This window comes from Miniopterus schreibersii (genome assembly GCF_964146895.1).
Source record: "Miniopterus schreibersii genome assembly, chromosome: 2".
Lineage (NCBI taxonomy): Eukaryota > Metazoa > Chordata > Mammalia > Chiroptera > Miniopteridae > Miniopterus > Miniopterus schreibersii.
Window position 1 is genome coordinate 126,471,688 of NC_138102.1, and position 26,639 is coordinate 126,498,326.

At 43.1% G+C, this 26,639-nt stretch overlaps 1 protein-coding gene across 1 annotated transcript in view; it reads right to left on the bottom strand.

The window, feature by feature from the left end:
• The window catches only part of TPH2 (tryptophan hydroxylase 2), a 93,390-nt gene that overhangs the window by 38,544 nt on the left and 28,207 nt on the right, over window positions 1–26,639 (bottom strand). Inside the window, exons 6-8 of the mRNA XM_081128221.1 lie at window positions 25,321–25,517; window positions 21,697–21,832; window positions 2,580–2,706 (exon numbers count right to left, since the gene is read on the bottom strand). Coding sequence (XP_080984347.1) covers window positions 2,580–2,706; window positions 21,697–21,832; window positions 25,321–25,517 — 460 coding nt within the window. The remainder of the gene's footprint in view (window positions 1–2,579; window positions 2,707–21,696; window positions 21,833–25,320; window positions 25,518–26,639) is intronic.

Below are 26,639 nucleotides of genomic sequence, written 5' to 3' on the forward strand. Positions count from 1 at the left end.
AAAATAAGAGACAATAAAACTGCTTTCTTGTCACTGCTTTTAAGAAAAGGGTAAGATCACTCACTCACTAGGAGCCACCTTCATTCACATTCATCAGGTCCCACGTTAGTTGTTCTCCTCCTCTCTTTGGACACACACACACACACACACACACACTTACAACCTGGCAGAGTTAAATCCCAGTTTGTGGCTGTTCAGAGTCAGGCAGGTAAGCAATACATTCATCCCTGATCAAAAGTATGAGTTCTTGGGAGTCAAAGGCTGAAACCAGAACATTTCAAGGGAAACTTAAAAAGCAGGGGGAAAGATTCCAAAATGTGGAGTTTAAACCCAGATCCAAGGTTTGAGAATTAAGTAACAGGACTCGTGTGGGATAGTTTTAAAATGTATCCGCAACACTTTGACACTCCTTTCCCCAAAAAGTGAAGCCTAATTCCCCTCCCCTTGAGTGTGGGCTGGAGTGAGTCCCTTCTGATGAATAGAATATGGTGATGTGAAGATTCCCAAACCTTCAGACAACTGCAGGCCCAGCCCCCATCTTGAGGGCTGAGCTGTTCCCAAATTCCCAACCACAGACACTTAGAGGTAAAAAATGTTCATTGTTTGAAGCCACTGTCTTGGGGTTGCTTGTTATGTGCTAAAATAAATAGTCAATATAAATAAGATAGCCCAGCCGGGCGTGGCTCAGTGGTTGAGCATCAACCTAGGATCCAGGAGACTAAGGTTCGATTCCCAGTCAGGGCACGTGCCTGGGTTGTGAGCTCAATCCCCAGTCGAGGGCGTGCAGGAGGCAGCCAATCAATGACTCTCTCAGCATGGATGTTTCTATCTCTCTCCCTCTCTCCCTCTCTCTTCCTCTCTCTGAAATCAATAAAGAGATATATATATATATATATATATATATATATGATATATTCCCTAGGGCAAAGGTGACAAATGGAAAGTCAAGAACCTGATTCTGTCTACAAATATATTTTTTCTCAGCTGAAAATGTTAGTTTTTTTATGAGCCAAATTTTTTAAATCATTCAATTCTATTTAGAAATCTAGATTGCCGGGCTCTTTTTAAAAGCATTTGGAGATCTGGCAACACAAAGGCCTGCACTTCCATCTGGCAGCCATGAGCAGGAAGTGAGGACCAGCCTTCGATGTAGAAGATGCAGGCTCTCCTAAAGCTCCCTGAAGTCCCCGCTAGCCCTTATTCATGCCCACACTACACCAACAGCATGGCTTTTGCACTGCTGCTCTTCTTCTAGTAGAGAAATATTTGCCAGTTCCCATATCTCTGTCAAAAGTAGGACACAGCCCAGTCGGGCGTGGCTCAGTGGTTGAGCATCATCCTAGGATCCAGGAGATCACAGTTCAATTCCATGTCCAGTTTGCAGGCTTGATCCCCAGTCGGGGGCATGCAGGAGGGAGCCGATCAATGGCTCTCTCATCATTGATATTTCTATCTCTCTCTCCCCCTCTCCCTTCCTCTCTCTGAAACCAATAAAGATATATTTGTTAAAGGGAGGAAGGAAGGAAGGAAGGAAGGAAGGAAGGAAGGAAGGAAGGAAGGAAGGAAGGAAGGAAGGAAGGAAGGAAGGAAGGAAAGCTTTTTTTGAAATATTTTTTTTTAAAAAGTAGGACACAAGAGATATACTGAAAGGGCTGTGTGTTTTAAGAAATCTAAGCAAAAAACTTATTTCATAGTGGAAGTGAAGAATACTCTTGCATGTCTAATATGCCATCAATGTGTATCTGTGTCAAATGCACACAACTGAAGATCCCATTATCTCTTCCTCTGGTAGCTTTGCTCATTTAGGCTACCTAACTAGTCCCTGCAGGAAAGTGAATTTGCTAAACCTGCTTTCTTATGAGCTCTTTGAAATCATATGAACTTGCTAGATCTGGCTTTTCAGCATCTTAAATGTAGCTGCCAATATTATACCTTGCATGTTTTGAGAAGAACCTTGCTGAGAACACAGCATCTATAAAATCTTTTTCTGGTTTTGTACAAATCATAATTATTTAGCCTGAGCTTCTAACCGCTGACTCAAATTGCAACCATTGCAACTAATCAACGACATAATCCCAAGCACAACCCCTACTTCACCATAAATGCATACCTTTCGCTATTATTAATATTTCTAGGAAATCAGCTATTTTAAACTATCAGATAATTTACTATTATCAATATTTCTTGAAATGAGAGTCAGCAAACTACAGCATACAGGCCAACTCTGGCCCACCTCTAGCTTTTAATAAATAAAGTTTTATTGGAACAAAGCCATAGTCATTCATTGACGTGTTGTCTGTGGTTGCCTCTGCACCATAGTGACTGAGCTGAGTAGTTGTGACAGAGACATTATGACCTGCAAGACTAAAATATTTACTATTTAGCCAACCCCTGAATGAGAAGAATAAAATACAACTATTTATGTGGTTAATAAGCCAAAAACACACTGCTTCCAAAAAACACACCATGCCCCATCCAGAACGTTTGCTTTAAAATCCATAGTTGATAACTCTCAACTCTTTCTTTACCTTACAAATGGACATAAGTAGAACAGGTTTTTAAGTTGAAAGTAAACTGACCGTGGCTAGTTTCTGCACATCTTCATCAGATGCTCCCAGAGATGCCAGGCCTATTTCTTGTGAAAACTGAGCAAACTTAGGATCCGCAAGGAGTGGAACATGTCCCAGGAGTTCGTGACATGTGTCCCTGACAAGAAAAACATCACAAAGAAATGTTACACTAGAAGCTTTAACTACCACTGGTAGAACAAGACAAAATCCTACATATAACCTTGTCACTCTAATTAATTACTGTTAATTTCATCAATTCCAAGACTTTTATCACATTTTAACAACTCTGAAATCCCAGATGTACCTTATAATCAATGGCATCTTAAATTATGGAATATTTTTAGTAAAATAATAGCAACTACTATTTCCAAGTGCTTACTTTATATCCAGCATATAAGTGTTTTGTTATATATATTATCTCTTTTTAATCCTCAAGGGAAACTTAGATTAATGTAATTTATTAGTGCAAGGTCCCGTAGATCTGGGGTGAGCAAACTATAGCCGCAGACCAAATCTGGCCCACTGACCTATTTTTGTAAATAAAGTTTTATTAGAACACAGCTATGTCCATTCATTTATGTCTTGTCTTGGCCCCTTTTGACTAAAACACCAGAGTCAAGTAGTTGTGACTGAGATCATATGGCCCACAAAGCCTAAGATGTTTACCAGCGGGCCTTTACCGAAAAAGCTTGCTGACTCTTACTATAAACAGTGATAAAACCAAAACTTGACTCCAGCTTGTCATGATTTCCAAACTCTTGCCCTGAACCCTTCACTTGCACTGCATCTCATTTACACTTTGCCAGGTCCTGGGAAACAGCAGAAGATCATACTATCATAATCAAAGTGGCTTTTCCCATAGACAATTTATCTGCCTATAACACCAGCAACTCCCTTGAGCCTGCAGAGTGCAAGACCCCCCCAGGCATCTGCTTTGGTTAGCCTGAACCAAGCATTGATAGAAGCTTAGAACCTGGCTCATTTGCCTGAGCTTCCATTTGGAGCCAGATGACTAGGCAAAAGCATGATGTGTCACAATTTATCGAGGCAGATGACTTACTGAGTCATTTCCATGAATCACAGACTGTTCCCTGATACCAAGTTATATTGGCTTGAAGTCCCCTAGGACTCTCCGGGAATAGATCAAGAGGCAGCAATATTTCATTTTCTTTACAAAAACCAATTAGCCAGGTAGTAATTGAAAGATGTTTCCTGATTTCACCTGGGCTCCTCTGAAGTGTATCACATCAAACAGGTGCTACAATATAAATGCCAGGTGCTACCACCAATATTACAAGTATAAAGTAGGTGGGATGGTCATGTGGTTGAAGCAAGTGAATGGTGGTCAAAGGAACAAGATTGATGCCCACATAAAACAGATGGCATTGCTCAGTCAAAAACCTTGTTCCCACAACTGAAACCACATCCCCACATTGGCTGGCCACTTCATAGTCACATCAAGCAAAAGGGCAGCCAGGCGAGATATGTGGACATGATGCTAAGAGAAACTCCAAATTCATTCCCTGTCAGCTGTGTGCCAGAAGCTTTCTTCTTGCACATACACTAAATTCGTGGAAAATAATACGTATTGGTTTTTTTCTCCAATCACAATGCCCACGGCTAAGAATCAGACTCAGTGATAAGGGGAAGCTCAAATGTTATCCAAGCCCCACATCTTGACCATTAAGAAATTAAAGACAGAAAGAAATAAAAGGAAAGCTAACAGATACTCTTACTGTGTGCTGGGTACTGTATGAAATGTTTTCCTATCACATTATTAATTTAATCTCCACTTACAAAGAAGTCTTCTTAATCCCATCTGAGAAATGGGAAAACTAAAAGTCGGTACATTTAAGCATCTTTTCCAAGGTCACCCTGTTAATCAGAGACAGAGACAAGATTTGAAATCTGCCTCAAAGCTAAGCTCTTTCTACTCTACTATCTTAACTTGTATTTGTAGAGTAAATGAGAAGGGGGGTGGGCCTTAAGGCTGTGAAGAGGAGAGTTCAACCAAGTTAGTGAATACAAATAAAAATACAGTCAGTATGTCCAAAGTTGTCCGGCCATTCAGTAGTCTTCCACCCTCCAAGTTACTTGAAGAGCCTTTTTAAAAATACCAAGGGATGGGTCCTACCTAACACCAATTCAGGCCTGCTCTTTGGGACAGACCTGAGTATCTGTATCTTTTAAAAAGCTCTGTGGGTGGTAATGAGACACAGCCAGAGTGGAGACCCAGTTCATAACTGATGATGCTAAGAGCTCTGCTAGCAAGCTTCAAGCAACTAGTTCCTGAAACCAAAGCTGAATGTGATTGTGTGATTTTGAGCTTCCCAAGTGTAATTCCACTAGAACCACATCATTAATACTGGAGAATGATGAAAGGATGTGACAGAAAGGTCACTAGGTAGCTAATTATTCCTCCATGTGCATTTGATTCAGTTAAAAATCTAATACTTCCATGCTAGGAGTGGACCCCATGGACTCACTCCTGTGATGAGTTTTTTAAAGGTCATGCAGTCTGCACCACTGTTGGAACTGGGATCAAGTGGCCCACCATGGATAAACCTGAATACCCCAACTGTAAATACTAAAGCACCCCACTGATCCAGGCAGAAAATGTGCCAACAGTAACTCCAAAATTAGACCAGATGTCAAACTCGAGGGAAATACTGATGATGGTGTTAGCTCACGGTATAAATAAGCAAGGTAGACAGAAAGAAAAATAATGTGTGTGCCTAACACATATGAAATGCTCGCTGTGAGTCAGGCACAGAGCTAAGTGCTTCATAATGTGAGAATAGGAGAGGTCGTGGCTACATGCTGGTGAATTCTTGGTGCAATTCTGGATTTACTTTTGAGCTTATTAAATACTTGAGGAAGCTGCTGCAGAAGACAGTCTTCCATCTACCTAGCTCCTAATGCAATCTAAACGGTAGAAATGAAAGTGAAAAGCTTGCAACTGGAAAAGAAAGAGGAAGGGAAATACAAGAGATCCAAAGACATTAAGGGGTCAGTTTGTGGTAGAAAAACAGTTGTCACCTGGGTTTTAAGTTAAAGTACCATTATCAGAAACCTATAATCACAGACAATTTTAGAACCTTAATAGCATTGCAGTGATAAGATAATCCAACTATACATAGAAGAGGAAAGGAGGAATTATAAATTTGAAAGAAAAAAATCGTACAATTCAGCAGCTTAAGTTCTATTGTTTCATTAAGAATAAAAGCCTGGCTCTGAACGGTGTGGCTCAGTGGTCGAGCATTGACCTATGATCCAGGAAATTGAGGTTTGATTCCTGGTCAGGGCACATGCTGGAGTTTTGGGCTCAATCTCCAACAGGGGGTGTGCAGAAGGCAGCCGATCAATAACTCTCTCTCATTGATGTTTCTATCTCTCTCTCCCTCTCCCTTCTGCTCTTCCCTTCCTCTCTCTGAAATCAATAAAAATATATATTTTTAAAAAAAGAATGAAAGCCTGGCCCTGGCCGGTGTGGCTCAATTGGTAGGAGCATCGACTCATACACCGAAAGGTCGTGGGTTTGATTCCCAGTCAGAGCACATGCCTAGTTTGTAGGTTCAATCCCCTGCCCAAGTCAGTATGTGTGTGGGAGACAACCAACTGATGTTTCTCGCAGCATCGATGTTTCTCTCTCTCCCTCCCTCCCTTCCACTCACTCTAAAAAAAAAAAAAAAAAAAATCCTGAAGCAAGATGTTTAACAGAAGCATTAATGGCATGTGAGGGGTACCCTTGCCCCATTATAAGTAGAATGATCCCTCTGTACTTCGCTAGTCTGTGCCCTCTTCTCAGGGATGTTCCCACCCAGAGACCCTGAAGAAGAACCACCACTCAGACTCCTGAGCAAGTGGAGCCGCAGTGTGCACAGGCCCCCGCCTCTCCTGGAGCCAGGCTTTGAGCTCCACATTTCAACACCAGAACAAAGGTTCTTATCTTCTATGACATTAGTGGAACACTCTCAGAAAGAAACACCAGATTGTTCTCCATCCCAGTGTCTCCTGCTAATTCGAGGGGTGTAGACAAAGAAAATTGAAGTAGATAGATCTTTAACGTCACTGATAAAATCAATTAATTAACTTTGAGAAGTTGACATTTTCTTGAGTTTCTTCGAGACAGAAGGACTTAGAAGCTAGGTTGACTGCAACTCTCCGGGACTGAAAGAGGTTCCAGACTATTGGGAGCCTGAGGGAGGAGACTAAGCCTTCTCTCCAACATTTGCATCAGTTAAATTCTGCTGGGCTGAATCATGCTATTTCACCCTATTTTACAAAATGCAATAGCTTTTATGTCCTGCAGATAAAGCAGTTCCCTGCATCGGTTATGGCATCCATAGCTGGACCCCTGAGTGTCCAATTATGAGCAGGTTTCCGATGTGAGTCTATAGCTCTTGCCCTATCTCGCCAGATCCTTCTTAAAAGATTCAATTATTTGGCTATAATTGCAACTGTCAGCACATGCTGCCTCCAATCTCTACATCGGCAAACTTTTCTCTTTTTAACTCGCATTCCTTTGATGCATTTTTACCTGAATAATGCTTTTCAGAGTCCTTTCACAATAGCGCTCTGTTCACTGGAAATGTAGGACCTTTCAAAACTGTTAACACTGTAAAACATCATGTCTCCTTTTGACAAAGAAAAAGAAAGAACCAACGAAAAGCTAGAGCTGATATCAGACACTAAACTTTGGCTGCTCTAAATTGGAATCTTCTCTGATAAGCCCTGTTAGAAGGACTCTGAAGCCTGCTGAAATGGGCCTACAAAGGGGCTGGGCAAAATGCCTCCAGGGAATTCTTAAATCATTCTAAGAAAGTTGCCACCGTTTTCGCTGCTTGGAGAAACAAGGGTCCTGGTTGTTAAATTCAAATTCAAAACAAGTCTGCCATCCCCCCCACCCCTTATCAGTTTCCAAAGCTCACTCCTCCAGCTATGCGTTGAACAACTCCTTTCAATTCCTGCTGTAAATCAAAGCCTTTAAGAAGCAGTGAGCGAGCATCCCACATTTGCTTCCCTTCCCAAATCAGGCGCATCTGTCTTTTAAACCGTATTTCTACAGGGTTTGTTTGTTCTAAATGACACAGAAGCCAACACTTGAGCTACATCACGAAGGAAAGGAAGACGAGCGGGAGGGTGGAGCCTTGGATGAGCTGGGAGCCAACACGGTATTTTTTCCAGCTGTCAGAGCATTTGGTGGGTAAGTGCCTGCAGGTCCATAACACACCGGGACGCATCGGAAAGGGGGTGACTTGGTTTGTTTTCACTGCACTAAGGAGATGATAACAGGAATTAATTTGGTGTTGAGGTGATTTTTTTTCCCAGTGCTCACTTTGGAGCCATATACAGAGTTTATTTAGTTTAGATTTTAAAATAGCATACCATATCATCCAGCCCAGAACACAGGCAGCTCTTACGATCACTCCCTCTTTCATCACTATCACAGCGTAAACACATATGAGGCCCTCTTTTTATGAAGTCAAGCACCTGGATACCGCCCTGGAGAAAGTCTTACTTACTTTTTCCCCCTTAGGAATCGTAAGGAAGGCCACCAATGTTACTCTTCTGCACTACAATTCTTTTGAGACTGGCTGAAAATACTAGGGCTATCTTTTTTGAAATTTAGTGCAAGTTCATTTACTGTGTGCCAGTTATGGACCAGGTACTATGCTGGGAACTGAGGCTTAAAAGTAAATAATGCAAAATCTTAGTGTAACTTTTAGCAAAAGTCACCTTACGGTTCCATAAAAGCACAAACAGCAAGTCCTAACTACTTTCCTAACCAGTGAAAGAAAGTTTCCAGTTCCTGCAAGTATCACACACACACACAAAAAAAAAACCTGCAAAGGAAACTGTCAACATGTCTCTAGTTCCCTACCATCTCAGCTATTCTTATTTCTTAAAGAAATAAGAGACTTTTAACTCTGTCCTTGCCCCTCCTGAATTTCACTAAATATTAAGGAGACCATATAACACAATGGTTAAAAGCTAATACTCTGGAGTCAGACCTAAGTCCATTCCCACATTCCTCCGGAGGAAAACGACTCAGAGCAGGCTGTGCAACAGAACTTTCTGCCACAATGAAAATGTTCTATAGCAACACCGTCCAATATGGTAGGCACTTGGCAAAAGTGGCTACTGAGCACTTGAAATGTGGCTAGCACTACTGAGGAACCAAATTTATAGTTTTATTTAATTTTAATTGATCAGTTTAAATAGCCACATCTCTACCATAGTGGACAGCACAGACGTACTGTGTCCTCAGCTATAAAATGGAGATTATAAGGCTCCCTATCTCCTGGAGTTCTTAAACAATGTAATAAGATAATGCATTAAACATAAGCTCCCAACAAGTTATGTATTATTCATCATATTACATTAACTTATGCTTACACCTAAGTCTACTGCACTGCCATAAGGTTGCCCTTTTGGAAGATGTTCTGTCACTTAAACAAGAAGCAGTAGCTTCTCCAGGACAGAGGTCACGCCATGTTCGTCTTGGGTTCCCAGTGCTTAGGGAAGCCTGGCACATCATAGATGCTCAGTGACTACTTTTTTTTAAAGTCGGCTGAATAGAGCAGTGATGATGGCTCTGTTGCTCCCTATAGAGGTAAAGTGAATCCCAAGTATAGTTCTCCTAATTTCCAGTGTAGCACAGGGCTTTGGACTAGATCTTGGTTTTGTTATTTGTTAGTTGAGTGACCATAGGGAAAATACCTGGCTTCTCTGAACCTTGTAACTGCCATTCTGTAAAAGGGTGACAATCCTGTCCATCTCACCAAGATGAGTGGGACAAATGCCAGATGGACAGAATGTGTGTGGGAAATGTCAGATCCCGTTTTCCTTCTCTCTTGTGGCAGTTTCTGTGCCTGTCAATAGATATAATTCTCTACATGGTAGTGAAGGGTATGAACAGTGGTCACCTCTTCCTTGCCAAAAAAAAATGCAATCAGCCTGACTGGCATGGCTCAGCAGTTGAGCATTGACCTAGGATCCAGGAGATCGCAGTTCGATTCCCAGTCAGGGCACATGCCTGGGTTGTGGGCTCCATCCCCGGTGGGGAGCATGCAGGAGGCAGCTGATCAATGACTCATCACTGGTGTTTCTCTCTCTCTCCCTCTTCCTTTCTCTCTCTGAAATCAATAAAGATTTAAAATAAAAATAAAAAATGCAATCATTTTTAATTTCTTCTTCCAAAGTTGCAATTTAAAAATGCAAATATGCCTGAAAAAAATTTCTCCCAAGTCATCTCAGCCTTCCACACCTAAAGGTACATAAGTGAGCTTCTTCCCGATGACACAGCACTGAGGGAATATGAATTATGATGTAGGTGTGGAGCTTATGAGTGCTAATTTTGGATTACAGGCACCACACAAGGAAGGCAAACCTTTGAACGGTGGGAAAAGGGAATCCTGCTTTGAATCTGTCAAAAAATAAAACTTTTAAAAACTGTGTGTTTGTGTGTGTGTGTGTGTGTTTGAAAGCTTTATCCCGAGTCACTATCAATAACAGCTTAAAGAACAGAAGCAGGACTCCGGCAGACACATAGGGCACAAATCTGGTTTGAAAATACACAGGTTTTTAAAAATGTATAGTCTTGTTTTTGTTTTGTTTTTATAGAATATCTATTGTTAGATTGCTTGGAGCTCTTGAGACAAAAGTCTCTGTAAAAAGTCTTAGAGTTATTTTTGCTTTTAGGCACTTCACAAAACTAGACACACTATTATGATTGAAAACTTGGGAGTCCGGGGCTAGGAACATGGCCTTGTAACTAAGGATGCGCTGGGATCTTATGAGGCACAGCAGCCTCCACATGAATTTAAGAGGTGCCAAGTAAGAGTGGACCTGTTTGGTATTTATATAAAGCTTTTTTCTCTCCAAAGATCAAAGCATTCTTTCATCATCCCTCACACAGGGAGGTTAAGTGGTTTGCTGCCAGTCACACTGAGAGCTGATAGTGGGGCCTGGATTTGGGGGCATGGAGCCCACAGGTCCTTCTGCCCGAGGACACAGACAGGCAGCCTCCTCTGCATTACTACATGGTAGGGACGCACTTGCCCCTCTTTTTCCCAGTGAAACAGGAGATGCTTCCTCTTGGTAAATGGGGCAAGTTAACAGGGCCCTGTGAAGATCAAAGGAGGGGGTAAGCTTCTAACAAGACTAGTAGTTGGACCAGAGACTGGACTGGGCAGCACAGCACTAGACCATCCAATAGGCACATGCAGTACTTAGGGTTCTGGTAAGGCAGGGCCACCAAATTAAGTAAGAAAGTATTGCTTTACTATCACATACAAAATCTGTAATTAGAAAACCAAGAAAGAAGCTATTCGGCTTCGGCACACACAGAAGCGTTGACCTTTTCTGTTTAGTACCAGTGTCACGTAAAATAGTGCTTATTCCCACCGATATTGGCACTACTTCTCAAGTTCAAACTCTGACTCCCTCGCTTACCAACTGTGTTACCTTGGGCAAATTACTTCACCTTTCTGTGCCTTGGTTTCCTCATCCACAAAAATAATATTATCCACAATAATAATAGTAACAATTCAAATGGTAGTTGTGACTATTAAGTGAGTTCATCCACATATAGCACTTAAAATAGTGCCTGGCACATAATAGTTGATATATACATGTTTGTTATGAATAGTAAAAAAATATATTGCTGCTGCTGCTGTTGCTGTTGTTGAAATTATCTATGTTGGAAGATAGAAGGGAGGACAATATTTTCAGGTCTTGGGGCCTTTAACATCTTAACCGGTCCTGAGTACAGCCCCAACCAAACTTCTGAGGGAGAAGACGGCTGCTATGCTGGGGTTGTGAGTTCTGGCTTAAAACGCAGGAAAGAGAGGCCAGGCGGGATCGGCTTTCAGGGAACATGCCATTTTCTGAGAATCACTGGTAGTAATGTTGCAAAAATGAAAACAGCACTGTGGAGGAAGCCAGTTGGCTGGGCAGGAAGCCTGGCACTGGGCTCGGGAGCTATGGGAAGGAGCAGGTTTAAGCTGAACAGAGCTCATAGGAGTGAAGGTTAAAATCTACGAAGCTCGGGCTTATCTTCCTGGCTCTGCAGTAAGACCTTGCCCAGACTTGACCTCAGTCAGGCAGGCCCAATACTAAAAACACCCATGAAAGCCAGGGCTGCAATCAGACACGTTCCCAGACCTAGCAGCTCTCAGATGTCAGCAAGCAGGGAAAGTGGGGAAAGGGAAGATCCTATTTTTCCTCTCATTACAGACCTAGTGAGAGGCATCCATTCGATCAATAGAGCAGCAGCTAACCCTTATAAATCTGAAAACCTGAGTCTTGACCTGCTGATATTATTACTCAACAAATGAGGACTGTCTGAGCCACAAGAAAAGGAAGTAAATGGCATCATCATCATCTGCCAGTTTTAGAGAGGGTTCTGTTCTAATAAGCAGGGCTCAGCATAAAATTCATTTACTTTATTTAGAAGAGATGAAAAATATTGTCGGAAATAATTCACTAATTCACTGATTTTTCTTGTAAAATTGAAACACAGTGGCAATGATAAGAAAAATCGCCTGACTACAACACCTTTTTTAAACTTTAAAAGTTATATTTAAAAGTAACGTTAATTGCCCCTAAAACATTAACTGCGGCAAGAAAGATTTTCCTTAATGCAAAGGCACTTAGTTGCATTATGCAATAAACACTGCAATATTAGTGACTGGTGTCCAGAATTATTTTCTTTTTCTTTTTTTAATGTTTTTATTGATTTCATAGAGAGGAAGGGAGGAGGAGAGAGAGAGAGAAAGAGAGAGAAACATCAGTGATGAGAGAGTCATTGATCAGCTGCCTCTTGCATGCCCCCTACCAGGGATGGAGCCCAAAACCCAGGCATGTGCCCTGACGAGGAACTGAACCATGACCTCCTGGTTCACAGGTTGAGGTTCAACCACTGCACCATGCCGGCCAGGCATGAATATTTTCTAATGGTGAAAGTTTGAGCTTTGATTTGAATAGTGACCCACCAGGAATGAACAGAAGATACGCCCACATCAGATGACTGAATAACCAGTCATCCCAAGGCAGCCTTGAATCTGGAACTTCTCGAAGGAATAAGTTTATACTATGTTGAGCCTTTTTTGAGCCAAGTATATTTTTGTTACTAGTATGTTGAGCACAACATCTGAAAAACAAAATGGAATGAATATTTTTAAATGTTTTCATTAAAGCATTTTTAAAATGGGTTTCTGATGCAAAATTGCACTATTACTTTGGCAATAGCTCTTCTAGAAAGACAGATATTGTACTGACTCGACCTCAAAGAATTGGTGTCAAAGAATATACTTTTATATTTAAAATTCTTAGTTGCTTCTCCCAGAACAATGGACAGGAGGGGGAGGGGGTTGTGCTGTATTTCAACACTGCCCTGGGCAATCTTTTATGTTCAAAAGGGTATCAGTACAGAATCATGAGGCATCTGGCTGCCTCTGGTCTCCAACCATAAATCTAGATCCGGGTGGATCTGACCTATATTGAAGAGAACAAGACTGGAGTTTTTTATATCTATAGGAGTAATAGCTTAGAAAATAGGTCTTCTTGTCCCACCCTCCTTCATTTCTGAGACCTCAGTCAGTCCATACAGCTTTGAAGAAAAGCATGAAATTTGGCCCTAGGAGAATATGGTTTCATTAAACTGTGTTTCTAATTAAAGAGCTCTGCATTTTTAAGATACCACTGACCATGAGGACTACAGATATAATTGCAAAGAGTATACCCAAGTATGTGTGCACATGAGCATTCAGTTAGCAAATACTCAACATCCACCTTTCACAAAACACAAGTCTGTGGGAACCACAAAGACTAGAGACCACAGATCCCCGAGGAGGAAGTGTAGGAAGTGTCCAGGGAAGAAAAGCCAAATGAACTAAAGCAGAGCCAGGAAGAGTAAGATGAATAGAATATCTGAGATTCAAAACATGCTCTGAAAACCAGAATGTTAATGTCAGAGACCAGACCAGGCCAAAACAGAGCGGGGAGTGCCTCCAACTTGCTTCTCTTTCCGGTATGCCCAAGACTTTGCTAAACTGCATCATTACCACCCGCCAGCAAGAAGCTTCTACAGACAAATGCAGACATGCTCTAGTTCTCTGATCCACTCTCCTCCCTGGGGAAGGAGCACCCACCCACTTCAGACATGGACAACACATCCATCCACATGACAGTCCTGCAGGGACCTGCACTCATGCATGGCAGAAGTTGCCAATCTTATAGTTACTTCTTGATGTAATATTTCAAATAGTTCAAATATAATTTAGGACATGTCACAGAGTGGCATTAGTTTTAAAGGTAAGGCAATGAGCTTTCCTTCCTTTTAGGTGGGATAATATTCAGGGTTAGTTACCCAAAAGGGAAAAAAATGTAGTGTTTTTTTTTAATATATCTTTATTGATTTCAGAGAGGGGAAGGGAGAGGGAGAGAGAGAAACATTAATGATGAGAAAGTCATTGATCGGCTGCCTCCTGCACGCCCCCCACCGGGGATTGAGCTGGCAACCTGGGCATGTGCCCTGACCGGGAATTGATCCGTGATCTCCTAGGATCCTAGGTTGAAGCTCAACCCCTGAGCCATGCCTGGCTGGGCAAATGTACTTTTTTTTTTAGCACCATATGAGGTACAGTTGAGTCTGTCTTTTTTCCTTCCCTCCCTCCCCTTCTTCTCTTTCTCTCATTTTAATAAGAAGAGGTGGAAACAACCTTCACATCGCCTTTCCGGACTCTTCTGCAGCTTCGCAATGAATAACCACTTTTTTATTCTGAAACTACCTTTATCCCAAAAACAAAATAGGCAAGAAAACAGGCCACCCCTTGCTGGGTGTGATTTGAAGAGGCCATTCTTCAAGTAGTAGCCAAGGTGACCTATCCTCATAGCTTCAACTGGTCTTTAAATTTCCACTATTAAAAGTTCATGATTTTTCCTGAAGACAGTGAAGTGCAAAAATGCCTTATTCATAGAGGGATGTCCAGCATCGGTCCCTAAAATTAGGGTAAAGCTGTTGAGGTGAGTGGAGGACACTCAGAAGTATAGGGCTATAGCCCTTCAGAAAGAGGCCCTAGCCTCACACTGCGTACCCAGGACTCCTCGGCTCCCTCACTCCACAGACCTCAGGCTGGGCCTGGGATTTGAGTACATCTAGAACCTGGCACCTCCTGGTGATGGTGCTGTTCACAGCTCCAGCCCACTCTGTCTGGACCTGGTTTTCACTAGTTCCCTATTGCCTTTGCCAGCTGGCCTTGAGTTAATTACAGTCTTGGGAAGGAGACTGACACATGAACAATTACCAAGCAGTGTTGTAAGTGCTAAAATAGAAGTGAGGCAAAGCGCTACGGGAACATCTGACGCTGCCTAGAAACGTTTTCACAGAGGTCGAGGCTGCGCTTTAATCCTGGAGAATGAAAGGATTTTACCAGAGCCGTTCCAGGCAGAACGAACCACCTGTGGAGGGATGGAGGAAGAATCGGGCTCACGGGGACGCTGAGAAGTCCCGTGTGGCTGGAGCGTAAGGTTGGGAAAGGGGGAGAAAGAGAAGCAGAAGACATGGTTTGATGAGATCAGATTTTCCCCCTGTATTAACAGGGAACCAGCGGGAGTTAATTAAGGGAATGCTACACTCAGATTTGTGTTTTAGAAAGGAAACGTCCACAGACTGCTTCTAAGAGGAGGGTGCTAATAATTAGCAGACAGAGCAGCAGTGTTAATGTGACCTGTCAAATTTCTTCTTCTAGGACAGTGGTCCTCACTGAGGCAATGATGCTCCCCAGGGGACATTTGGCAATATCCCGAGACATTTTTGGTTGTCGTATCTGGCAGGAATGGAAGGGTGCTCTTGACACCGAGTGGGTAGAGGCCAGGGATCCTGCCAAACATCCTATAGGACAGCTCCCCACAACAAAGAGCTGTCTGGCCCAAAATATCAGTAGCACTGAGGTGAGAAACCCTGTCTTGACGGAGGATGGGGTGGCCAGAGGATGCAACGTGACACATCACACAGTGGACTGCCCAGGGAGGGGGAGAGGAAGCCAGGAGATTTCGGGGCTTCTCAAACTTTTGCTCAGCCACTACCTTCATGCTGGGTGATGCTCACTCACCCATGCCACCGGGAACTCTGCATCTTTCCCTCTCATTCTACCAAGCGAGAGGAATGCTATTATTGGAATACCCTTGAATTTGAACCAATTGATTTTTTAAAGGAAATCACTTGCAAATTTCAATACTCAATTAGTGACCAAGTTGCTTGCGATCACAGCTGATCAGAGCATGCAGCTCTGCACCCACCCAGTGCAGACTCACTGCCTCGGGCGCTGCTCAAAGGGGGAAAGAGCAAGAGGATCTCCCCACTTCCAGCAGCAGCAGCACCTTCCCATCCCGGTAGAAGCACACAGAAAAGCACCTCCTCCCACCAAGAAAGCTAGCAGTCACTGATTCTCCAGGACTTTCTCTAATGTCCTACAGGCCAGAAAACTTTCCCCAGGAAAGCAATCCAATCTGCCATCGTTGTTAAAATTCAAGTCCCGTTCCCTGGCCAGATTGAGAGAATCCTGAGTCTAAAATGTAAAATGCAAAAGCAAGCCGGAGACATGTTTAAAACCCAAAGCGTGTTGAAAGCTGTGTCATCAAAATACATTCTACGCAGGCTGAAAGGGAAAATAAAATTCTTTTTTCAGATAATGTGTTTCGTTGCTTCCACTCTCGTTTCTACCTGCATCTTCAGGGGTCAACTCTGTGTCGTTAGTGCTGCCTCTGCTGCAACAGTTCAGCAACTGAAGGCAGTTATTTGGAAGCAGAGGACAAGCACCAAGCACATTAGCCAAGTTGAACTTCACAAATTGGAGAATCTGCCCTCTTGTTGGTTTTCAGTGGAGGAAATGGAATTTCATTGCAAAGCAATGCCTGTGGAGGTGCTTGGGCAGGAAACGGCCCTTCCAGTACAGTGTCTCACAGATGCAAACTATGTGGCTGGCGAGGAACTCAGGGCTTTGCAGCACGTAAGGTTTAAAAGGATCTTTACTGAGAGGTTTGTCTGCATACGCGTTTCTGGAAGGATGCACTGGCCACTGGGAGCAGCAGCTGCCTCTCGGGGGGAGGAAGTGGGTGTTGAGGGAGCAGAGGAGAGAAAGGGACTCAGTGTTCACAGTGTATGCCCTTTTGTAGCTTTGAATTCTGAAATCATTTACGTGGGTTACCTATTCATAAAATAATTTTTTTAAAGAATGGTATCAAACCCACCAATAAAAAAAAATTTTTTTTAAAGAGCCTGTAAAAACAGCCCTAAATTAGCGAATCCCAAATGTCCATCCTCTGGCTTCGTCTCCTCTCGTCTGTCGCAGGAGCAGTCAAGGAAGAGGGAAATGCTCAAATCTATAGTGAGAGCTCTACATTTACTTCCAGATACTGGAGGCTTCTCCATCTGGAGGTCACACCCATGGGCACCTCAAAAACAACATGCCCCAATCCCAGGTCCTCCTCTCCCTCTTCCCTCCAAGAAGGATCCCTCTTCCAATATTTTCCATCACAACTAGAAATAACTACCCACTCGGTTTCCCAGTCTAAAAACCCTGAGCCTCCCCTCTCCTCACCCCCATAATAGTCATCAAATATTGTTAATTCCATCTCAGTGATGTTTCTCACACAGGTGCCCTCTCGTCCTACCCCACTGATCTTCTCCAGGTAATACCTTATCAACTACATTCTTTCAATGGAACGTGAGTTTCCTGTCTGCTTTTCCATCCAGTTCATTCTCCACATTTCCCTAGCCCCTACCCCTATCATTTTTCTCAAACAAGATTATCTGGTCATGCCTAAGAGCCTTGGATAGCCCCCTATGCCTTTATAATTAATCTCAAAGGTCCTAGTTTGACAAATGACCATTTACAGAGGACCGAAGAAACATCTCATCCCTAATCTATAACCTGTGCTCTGGCCACTCCGGTGTAACGAGCCTCAATCTTTTATGCCTCCTGTGTGCCTTTACAACTTTGCGTTTACTCTTTCCTTGACTTGAAAGTTTTCCCTTCCCTCCACACCCTGTCTTGTCCAAAAAAGAATTTCCTATCCCCTTTTCCAGACCGCCACTCAGTTTATACCTTCGGTGAAAAGCCTTTAAGACTGCTCTCTCCTCTCTGCTCCTCCAAGACTTTGTACACAGTCCCATTATAGCCCTAACCACACTCTCTTACAATTATTTATGTTTCTATCTCCCCTGCCAGAATGTGAGCTGCTTTAGAAAAACACCTGCTATATTTTATTCATCTCTGAACCCACTGCACCTCCCTGCTATTGCACATAAATGTTTGCTGAATGAATTGGCTAAAAGTGCTTTGATAAAACGTAACACATTATCCCAAAATTTTATAGACCTCTGTGGCTAAAATCTCATTTCTTTGCCCTCTCACTCTCCACACAGACCCATTGGCGCGCTATCCTGGGTCTCAGGGGGGCCAGGTATTCAAAGGGAACTAACAAAGTGCCTACTATTTGTAAACAGGGCCGTTTGTAAACCCTCTGGGCTAGATTTAGAGATTGCCTCTCCAACTCTGACAACACTCCTTAGAGCCCTCACTCCACTCTAAGAAGCATTTCTTTTCCAAATGTCTGGAGTCCTATAAGTAACCTTTGTTTACCCTAAAAACACTTTCAGGGAAGCTTAAAGGAGCTTTAAAAAAACAATGTAGGGACTCTGCAGGGACCACCTGGTTAGTGAGCTTCATGCCCACCTGAGAGGAGGAGGGGGACTTCCTGGGCTCAGCTCCAATCTCTGACCACTTGCTCCATCATCGCTACTTAACTGCTTAACCCTCCAAAGGCTCTCTGTTCCCAGTGAAGACCATGGCAGCCCATTAATCACAAGATTATTGAAGTAAAACAGCATCATAAGCAAAGCGATAACCCCAGTGGCCTTAAGAACAGAGATCTTTTGGGTTCCTGGACCCAATTCCAACATTGGGGGGCACCCCCACAAACAAGGAGCAATTCTCAGGCACCAGCTGGGTGTCCTACGATTTAATTCAATTCTGACACTATCTACCCAGAGATGGTGTCAGATTCCACAGGTTAAGGGCTCAGTCTTACAAACTGCCCTCCCCCACCCACTTCAGACCCCAGTCCCAAGTCCAGGTTATCACCTGTGCTTCAGACCAACAGGCTTTAGATTGGTGGTTCCAACAACCACTGCCTTGGGTCTCAGACACAAGTTGTAAGTCCAGATTGTTACCTGTGCTTCTGACTGACTGGCTATAAACCAGAAGTTTCCATGACACCGTCCTCAGTTCAATTAATTTGCTAAAGCAGCTCACAGAACTCAGAGAAACATTTACTTACTAGGTCACAGGTTTATTATTTTAAAATATGATAAATGATACAGATGAACATCCAGTTGAAGAGACATGCGGGGCAATGTATGTGAGTGGGGTGAGGAGCTTTCTAGAAGCTCTCTGAACACCATCTTGTTGGGTTTTTATGGAGGCTTCATTACACAGGCATGATTGATTAAATCATTGGCCATTGGCAACAGAGTCAACTCCAACCCCTCTTCACTCCTCAGAGGCCAGGCGGGTGGGACTAAAAGTTCCAACACTCCAATCACAGGGTTGGTTCCCCTGACAACCAGCTCACTTTGTTTGATGACCTAAGGGCTTTCCAAAAGGCGCCTCATTAATAAAATAAGAGACAACATTCTCTCTCTCACCAAGGAAATTTTCAAAGGTTTTAGAAGCTCTGTACTAGAAATGGGGACAAAGACCAAATGCGAATTTCTTATTATAAATCACATTATTACAAGTGGGTAACAAATTGGAGTAAGATTAGGGTTATGTACTCATTTGAATGGAGCCCAAGGAGGCAGAGACCCAGTGACAGCTCCCAGCCTCGGGGTCTTTGCTTTTGCTTTTCTCTCTCACCTGGAATGTTGCCCCTGATATAGTCTGGTCTCTACTCAAATGTCACCTCCCAAGAGGCTACCCTAATGACTCAATCCAAAAAAAGCATTTCGCAGCACCTGCTTGATTTGTCTTCACAGCATTTTTAGCACATGATACCATATTATCTATCTCAGCGATTTTTAACAGGTGTGCTGCAGCACACTGTTGCTCCACAAGAATTTTTTTAAAAATTTTTTTTTAAATATATCTTTATTGGTTTCAGAGAGAGGAAAGGAAAGGGAGAGAGAGAGAGAAATGTCAATGATGAGAGAGTCATTGATCGACTGCCTCCTGCAAGCCCCACACTGGGGACTGAGCCTGCAACCCGGGCATGTGCCCTGACCGGGAATCGAACCCTGATCGCCTGGATCCTAGGTCGATGCTCAACCACTGAGCCACGCCCAGCTGGGCACCACAAGAATTTTTAAAATATGCAAAACCTGGCTATTTAGTCAGGGGCACTGACCTCTTTTCCCTTAGATTGTCAAATAAAAAACTGACAACAGCCAACCCAACAATAGCTGCCCCGTGGGAACAAATCAAAATTGCACCTATTTTTTTGTCAGATTGGCAAAACTATATTTTTTTGGTGTGCCACAGAATTTTAGTAATTAGTTTGTGTGTGCCACGAGATGGAAAAGGTTGAAAATCACTGGTCTATCTGTTTATATGCTGACCCTTGTCACACCCGTTCTTTTAGGAGGGCAGGGACCTTGTCTTTTTCCCAGACAATCCAAACACATAGTAGCCTTCCAATAAATGTTCATCTTTTTTTTAAGCACAAAAAGAAATATAACTCAGAGTACTCAAGTAGTTTAACGTATTAAAAGCTAGCATGGTTAAATACATGTAACAGATGGGTAATAAGGAGAGCAAACGACAGATTTCCTGAGGAAGGAATGATTGCACACAGGATGGCAAGAGCGTGTTTGCCAGAGAAGATGAACCTTGTGTCCACCTTGAAGGCAGTGGAAAATTTAGAAAGTTCAGGAAAAGGGCCCAGGGTGGTTCACATTGCAAGACTGTGCAATGTCATGTGTCATGAGGCCAAATCATTAAGAAGAAGGGGTTCACAGATTACCCTCTGGCCCCCACCCATAACAGCAGCACAGCATCATCACTTGCTTCTCTCTACCCTTTGTCCAGGAGAAACAGGATAAAAGTCCCAAAGATGAATTCCCTTGAGGAAAGCTGACAGAGCCAAAGAAGAATCACAAACCTCATAGGACTCTAGAGGTGTTGGGTAGGGCTGGAGGACCATCCAAAAAACTAGGACGGCCGGGAGAGCATAGCAGAGTCCTGAGTCTGAAGGTGATGTGAGGACGAAAGGGGAGGGGATTAGCAGTAAGTGTTGCCATGGCCTGTGTAACCTCTTTGGTGAGGAGCCTCCTCATGCGAGGGGCACGCATGTCAACATTTACTTTGCCCTTCGTGCCTACATTACCTCATCAGTAAAAATGGAGATAATCACAGCACCTACGCTATCGGGGTGCCATGTGGATTAAATGAGTTGATGAGAGCTGAGCCTGCAACATAGGAATTAGCCTTAATATTAGAATTTCAGTGTGAGCCCTGCTTCTTTCTTTCTTTTTTAAAAATATATCTTTATTGATTTCAGAGAGAGGAAGGGAGAGAGAGAGAGAGAAACATCAACGATGAGAGAGTCATCATTGATCGGGATCGAGCCCACAACCCAGACATGTGCCCTGATTGGGAATCAAACCGCGACCTCCTAGATCCTAAGTCAATGCACAACCTCTGAGCCATGCCCAGCTGGGCAGCCCTGCTTCTGTCAATGCAACATTGTCCTTAGTCTATATGGACCATGGTGGGTTTGTTTGTTTGTTTGTTTGTTTGTTTGTTTGTTTGTTGACCATGGCTTTATAAAAACTACATATGGCTTAAGGAGCAATGTCATCGACAGCATGGCCACTGCAGAAGGTTCAGCATTGGAATGAAGTCAGAGAAGTCAGAGGGACAAGCTGGAGAAAGACTATCAGAGGCCCATGTGCCCAGCTGAGAAGTCTGATCTTCCAGTGAACCCTTCCTTTCTGGGTGAGTGCTGTGCCCCTCACCGGGGAGAGGGTGAAATCAGGAGGAAAAGAGGCCTACAAGTGCGCATTAACCACTCACAGCGTGGTGGTCTCCATCCAGCCCAGGCTGCCAGCGTGGGTACTCACGGTTCCGGGGTGTAGAGGGGGTCCGAGCCGTGCCGGATGTACTGGGTGCAGTGGAACACCCTGTAGGCCAGTCCCGCCAGGAAGTCTCTCGGACTCAGGTATCCAGCCACCGGCCTCACCGTGAAGCCAGATCTTTCTAAAGAAGCAACAGAAAGAGCCGACTAAATGACAAGCCAACAGGACTTGCGGGCCCAAGCAGGGCTTCCTATTATTTATAAGGATGTGCTAGAAACAAAGTAATCAAGGTCCTAAAACTCTTGACAATTGAATGATATATACAGTTGACCCTTGAACAACACGAGTTTGAAGTGCCCGGGTTCATTTACACATGGGGAGTTTTTTTCAATAGATACAGTGGGCCCTTCCTATCCACAGGTTTCACACTCATAGATTCAACTAACCGCACATCAGAAAAACTATTTTCACATTCCCGGCAGCATTTTCCCAAACAAAGATCAAAAATTCTGTTTTTGATATGTGGCTGGTTGAATCTGGGAGGGGAAGGGCCAACTGTAGAGTAAAGTTATATGCGATTTTCAGCTGTGCAGAGGGTCCCTGCATTGTTCAAGGGTCAACTGAACTGCTAACAGTGATCACGTTTGTGGCTTCTGATTACTAAACTACAGCCGAATGATGGTTTCCAGGGGAACAAGACATCTATGGAAATAGAAGGAAAGGTGAAAAAATATTTAAAGATTTAAATACAAAAGCCAAATTAGGACAAGAGAGCTCAAATACACAGGAGAAGATTAAAATCTAAAGTGATGCTTCCCACATATTACCTGGTATCTTTCTAACCCTCCCCACCCCCATAGGAATCCATTCTTCAGGTACGTGGTCGGTTAACAGCTAATTCGCTCCCTTCACTAGCATCTCGGAGTCAGTTCACAGTCCAGCTTCCTATTGTCAACGCCACCTAACTCCTTCATTCTCTATTGTTGTTTTATGTGGTATTATGAAAACAGTCACATCAATTACTGCAACTTGAAGAGGGACATGAAAGCTCTACATGCTTTATTGGTTTATAGTGAGAGAGAATCAAATAAGCAGAATATAATAAAATCTGTGAAACTGCTCTATACTGCTAACCCAATTAGGCTGTGGATGGATCATCAGCATTCTCAGTGTAAGGGTTACCTACTGCTTCCTTCTCATGAAGGCCCCTAAAATTTACAACGTGACGACTGCGCTTACCTCGGACACCAACATAGAAAAGGCTCCCATTCTGAAACCTCCCCCTCATTAGGAGAGCACCTTAGAATGGCCAGAAATGGTTTATAAAGGCAAAAACCAATTAAGCTCATAAAATAAGTCCCCCTGGAGCTTCTGGTGTCTACATGGAACTAACCCTGTCCTCAGGCCTCCTCAGACCCATCATTCTAACAAACAGTGTTATGCTCATTCCAAAGTTTTCCTTTTTGATTGTTCTCCATGGAATATCAAAAAGATGTGTATTTTCTCCGTGTCCTCTTTTATGTCAATTAAGCCAGTGTATCCCACACGTGGGACATGAGTGGTGGTACACAGAGGAACAGACTCTATTTTAATAGTATGTACTTCATTTCTATATAAATTTTAAAAAATATGTATCTATCACATCTAGAACTTTGAATTTGTGGATTCCATTGCTTAAAAAGTTTTCTTTTAAAGTAAATTAGGTACTTTAAAAGTCAATCAATTAAAAGAAATAAAAACATGTACACTGACATGGTGCTTGCTATGTGCCAATGACTGAGGCAAACTGCACTCCCAGTATCCAGTTCACCAAGGGTTGTGAAAAACAGCAATAAAAATAATAACAACAGCCCTGGCCAGTGTTGCTCAGTGGTTAGAAGGTCAGCCACACACCAAAGGGTCATGGGATTCCCTATCAAGGGCACATATCTGGGTTGTTGGTCTAATCCCCAGCCTGGTTGGGTGCATGCAGGAGGCAACCAATCTATGTGTCTCTCTCACATCGATGTTTCTCTCTCTCTCCTGCCCCTTTCACTCTCTACAAAGCAATGGAAAAAATATCCTAGGACTAACAGCAACAACAACAAAAACAATAACAACAATAATAGTAATAATAACTAAGACTCTGCTACGCTTAATGTGTGTCAAGCAATAATGTTAGGGCTTTAAGTTATATCAATTACTTTCCCCTCCCAACCCTTGTGAGCTAGATAAAAGTATTATCCTCATTTGCAGAGAAAAAACACAGAGGCACAGAGATGTTAAGGTAACTCATCTAAGGTCAGAGAGCCAGAAGCTGGCAGAATGCAGACTCCTCCAGAATCCGTGCTATACTGTACCACCCCTCATAATAAAAACGTTAAGTTGGGAGACAGGCATGGCAAAACTCAGGAGATGGTCTTCTAACGACCGGGGTTTGAGACACACCGCAGTAAATCCTCATATATGAGCAAGCAAGCCCATGTAAATATATAATATGCACATAACTCTTGGGAAACAAAGAGGGACATGTCAGAGGCAGGGCTATTAGGGAAAATATAATCTAGTTAAACAATAACAAAGGCATTGTGTAAATAGGTGCTGAGTCTCGATCTCTGTCCCTCAGTAACAAGCATCGTGGGTGATGTTCACCGTCCCATCGTGCTGGGCGTGGAGCTCAGCATACCAGCTGTAGGCCACACCCATCTCTCTCCTGATACACACACGATCTGGAATGAAATCAGAGTGGCAGAGCTCACGATGGCTGTTATAATCAGGATTCACAGGAGAGGCAGGATTTGCTCTGAGTCTCAAAGAGTAGGTAGAATTTGAGTAGGTGAAAACGAGTTGACTTTTCTAGCAAAGGGCAGAGCCTAAGCAAAGGTGTGGAGAGCCCACAGCTGGAACAGAGGACTGTGGGCAGCAAAGTCAGAGCAGGAGACAAACTTGGAAAGCTGGGTCAGGGCCTTGAACTGAAGCTGAGCAGTTCAGAACTTGATCAGCAAACTATGACCCATACATAGCCCAAATCCAGCTGTGGCTTGTTTTTACACTCCATAAGCTAGGAATAGCTTTTACATTCTTTAATAGTCACATTTAAATCGTTATACAATAGCTTCAATTCTGCCTCTGGGCCCACAAAGCTTAAAATATTTACTATCTGGCCTTTTACAGAAAAAAAAGTTTGTCAACCCTAATAAAAAACAAAGCAGAGGCACTGATAACCTTCTGAGCACAGATGCCAAGAAGAAAGTAATGCTATAGGGAGCAGTGGGCAGGAGAGTAGAGGGGAGAAGACACAGGCGTCAAGGTTATAAATGATGGGGACCTCAACTTGGGTGGTGGCATTGAAATGAGAAGAAAAGAACAGGTTCACAATGAGTCACAAGGCTAGAGGTGGCAATACTTGGAGAGCAGGGAAAGCTGATTAATGGCCTTCAAAAGATGTCCATGTCCTAATCCCCTGAGCCTGTGAATATGTTTCCTTATGTGGCAAAAATGGACTTTGCAGATATGATAAGTTAAGGATCCTGAGATGGAGACACGATCCTGGATTATCCAGGTCAGGCTGATATAGTCACAAGGGTCCTTATAAGAGGGAGGCAGGAGGGTCAGAGTCAGAGAGGACATGTGTGTCCTTGGAAGGCAAACAAGGATGCTGGCCAGGGGTAAGCCTGTGTGAAGCCTTACCTTTCAGAAACACGGAGACATCTTCCAGTTGAGGCACATTGTCCTCCCTGTAGCCGCAGTATTTAGTCAGCAGAGGGAAGTTTTTCAAATACTCCCGGCAAGCGTGAGTGGGATAGAGTTTGGAGAGCTCCCGGAATACAACGCCCCAAGTTTTAGTTTCTTCCTCCGTGTACTCCACCCTGGGGATGGGCTGGCCGCTAGGAGAGAAGGCGAATGAATGAATACAGCTGCGGGTCACCGAGTTAAGCGTATGCTCACCTTCACACCTATTTCAAGTCAGATTCTTACCAAGTGGGACGCCTGAGTGGCTAAGAGGATCCCATTAGCATTATTTTTTAAAGTAAGTGCTAACCTTCTAAAATTGTGATTTGATTAAGTTACATCTTCACACATCCTTATGGAAATTTGAGAAGATTTATGTTCTTACACTGAGATCAGTAACGAGTAAGAGTTCTGCGTTGGAAGGAATGGTTTCAGTACAAAGCTGTGCTCTGAGAGCCTTATCGGCAACCACCTGACAACAATAACAAATGAATGTTGTCTCTTGAAAATAAAATTGCCTGTGGGTTCTCTTTGTCCCTTGTAGGGAACTCACCCCAATCTCCAAGTGTAATTTTAAGATTATTTGCTCGGTAAGCAAAATATCTGGGAAATACTAAAAGATTATGCTAAATTTAAAACTGAGAGTTCTTGCAAAACACAAAACAGGAGCATTTATAACACATGATGCTGAGAGGTGTGCACATTAAGCCCCTCAGTTGAGGAGAGGGGTCAGGAAACTTTTCCTGTAAAGGACCAGAAAGTAAGTATTTTAGGCTCGTGAGCCATATAGGCTCTGTCACAATTGTTCAGGTCTACCATTGGGTCTTGAGGGCAGCCATAGACAGTACATAAACAAATGAATGCAGTTATATGTTTTCTTCTCCGTATTTTTTTAATTTTATTTTTTAATTACAGTTTACATTCAATATTATTTTATATTAGTTTCAGGAACATGGCTATATGTTCTAACAAAACTTTCTTTACAGAAACAGGCAGTGGGCTAAATATGGCCCATAAGCAGTATGTGCTGATGCCTGGGTTAGACCACTGAGAGATGGCCCTGGACTCGAGTGGTCAGGGAGAGCTTCCTAGAGGAGGCACAACTTAAGCTGAGCCTTGTTGCCAGTTATGATCTGCAAGTTCCCAGAGAGAAAGAAGAGAAAGAAATGCTCTTCTAACAGCAGCCAGCAGCCATGAGCAGGGAGCACAGCTCCTAATGCAACCTGGGACCGGGTGATGGAGGGGAACACGAACACGAGCTTTTGCAAACTAATGCT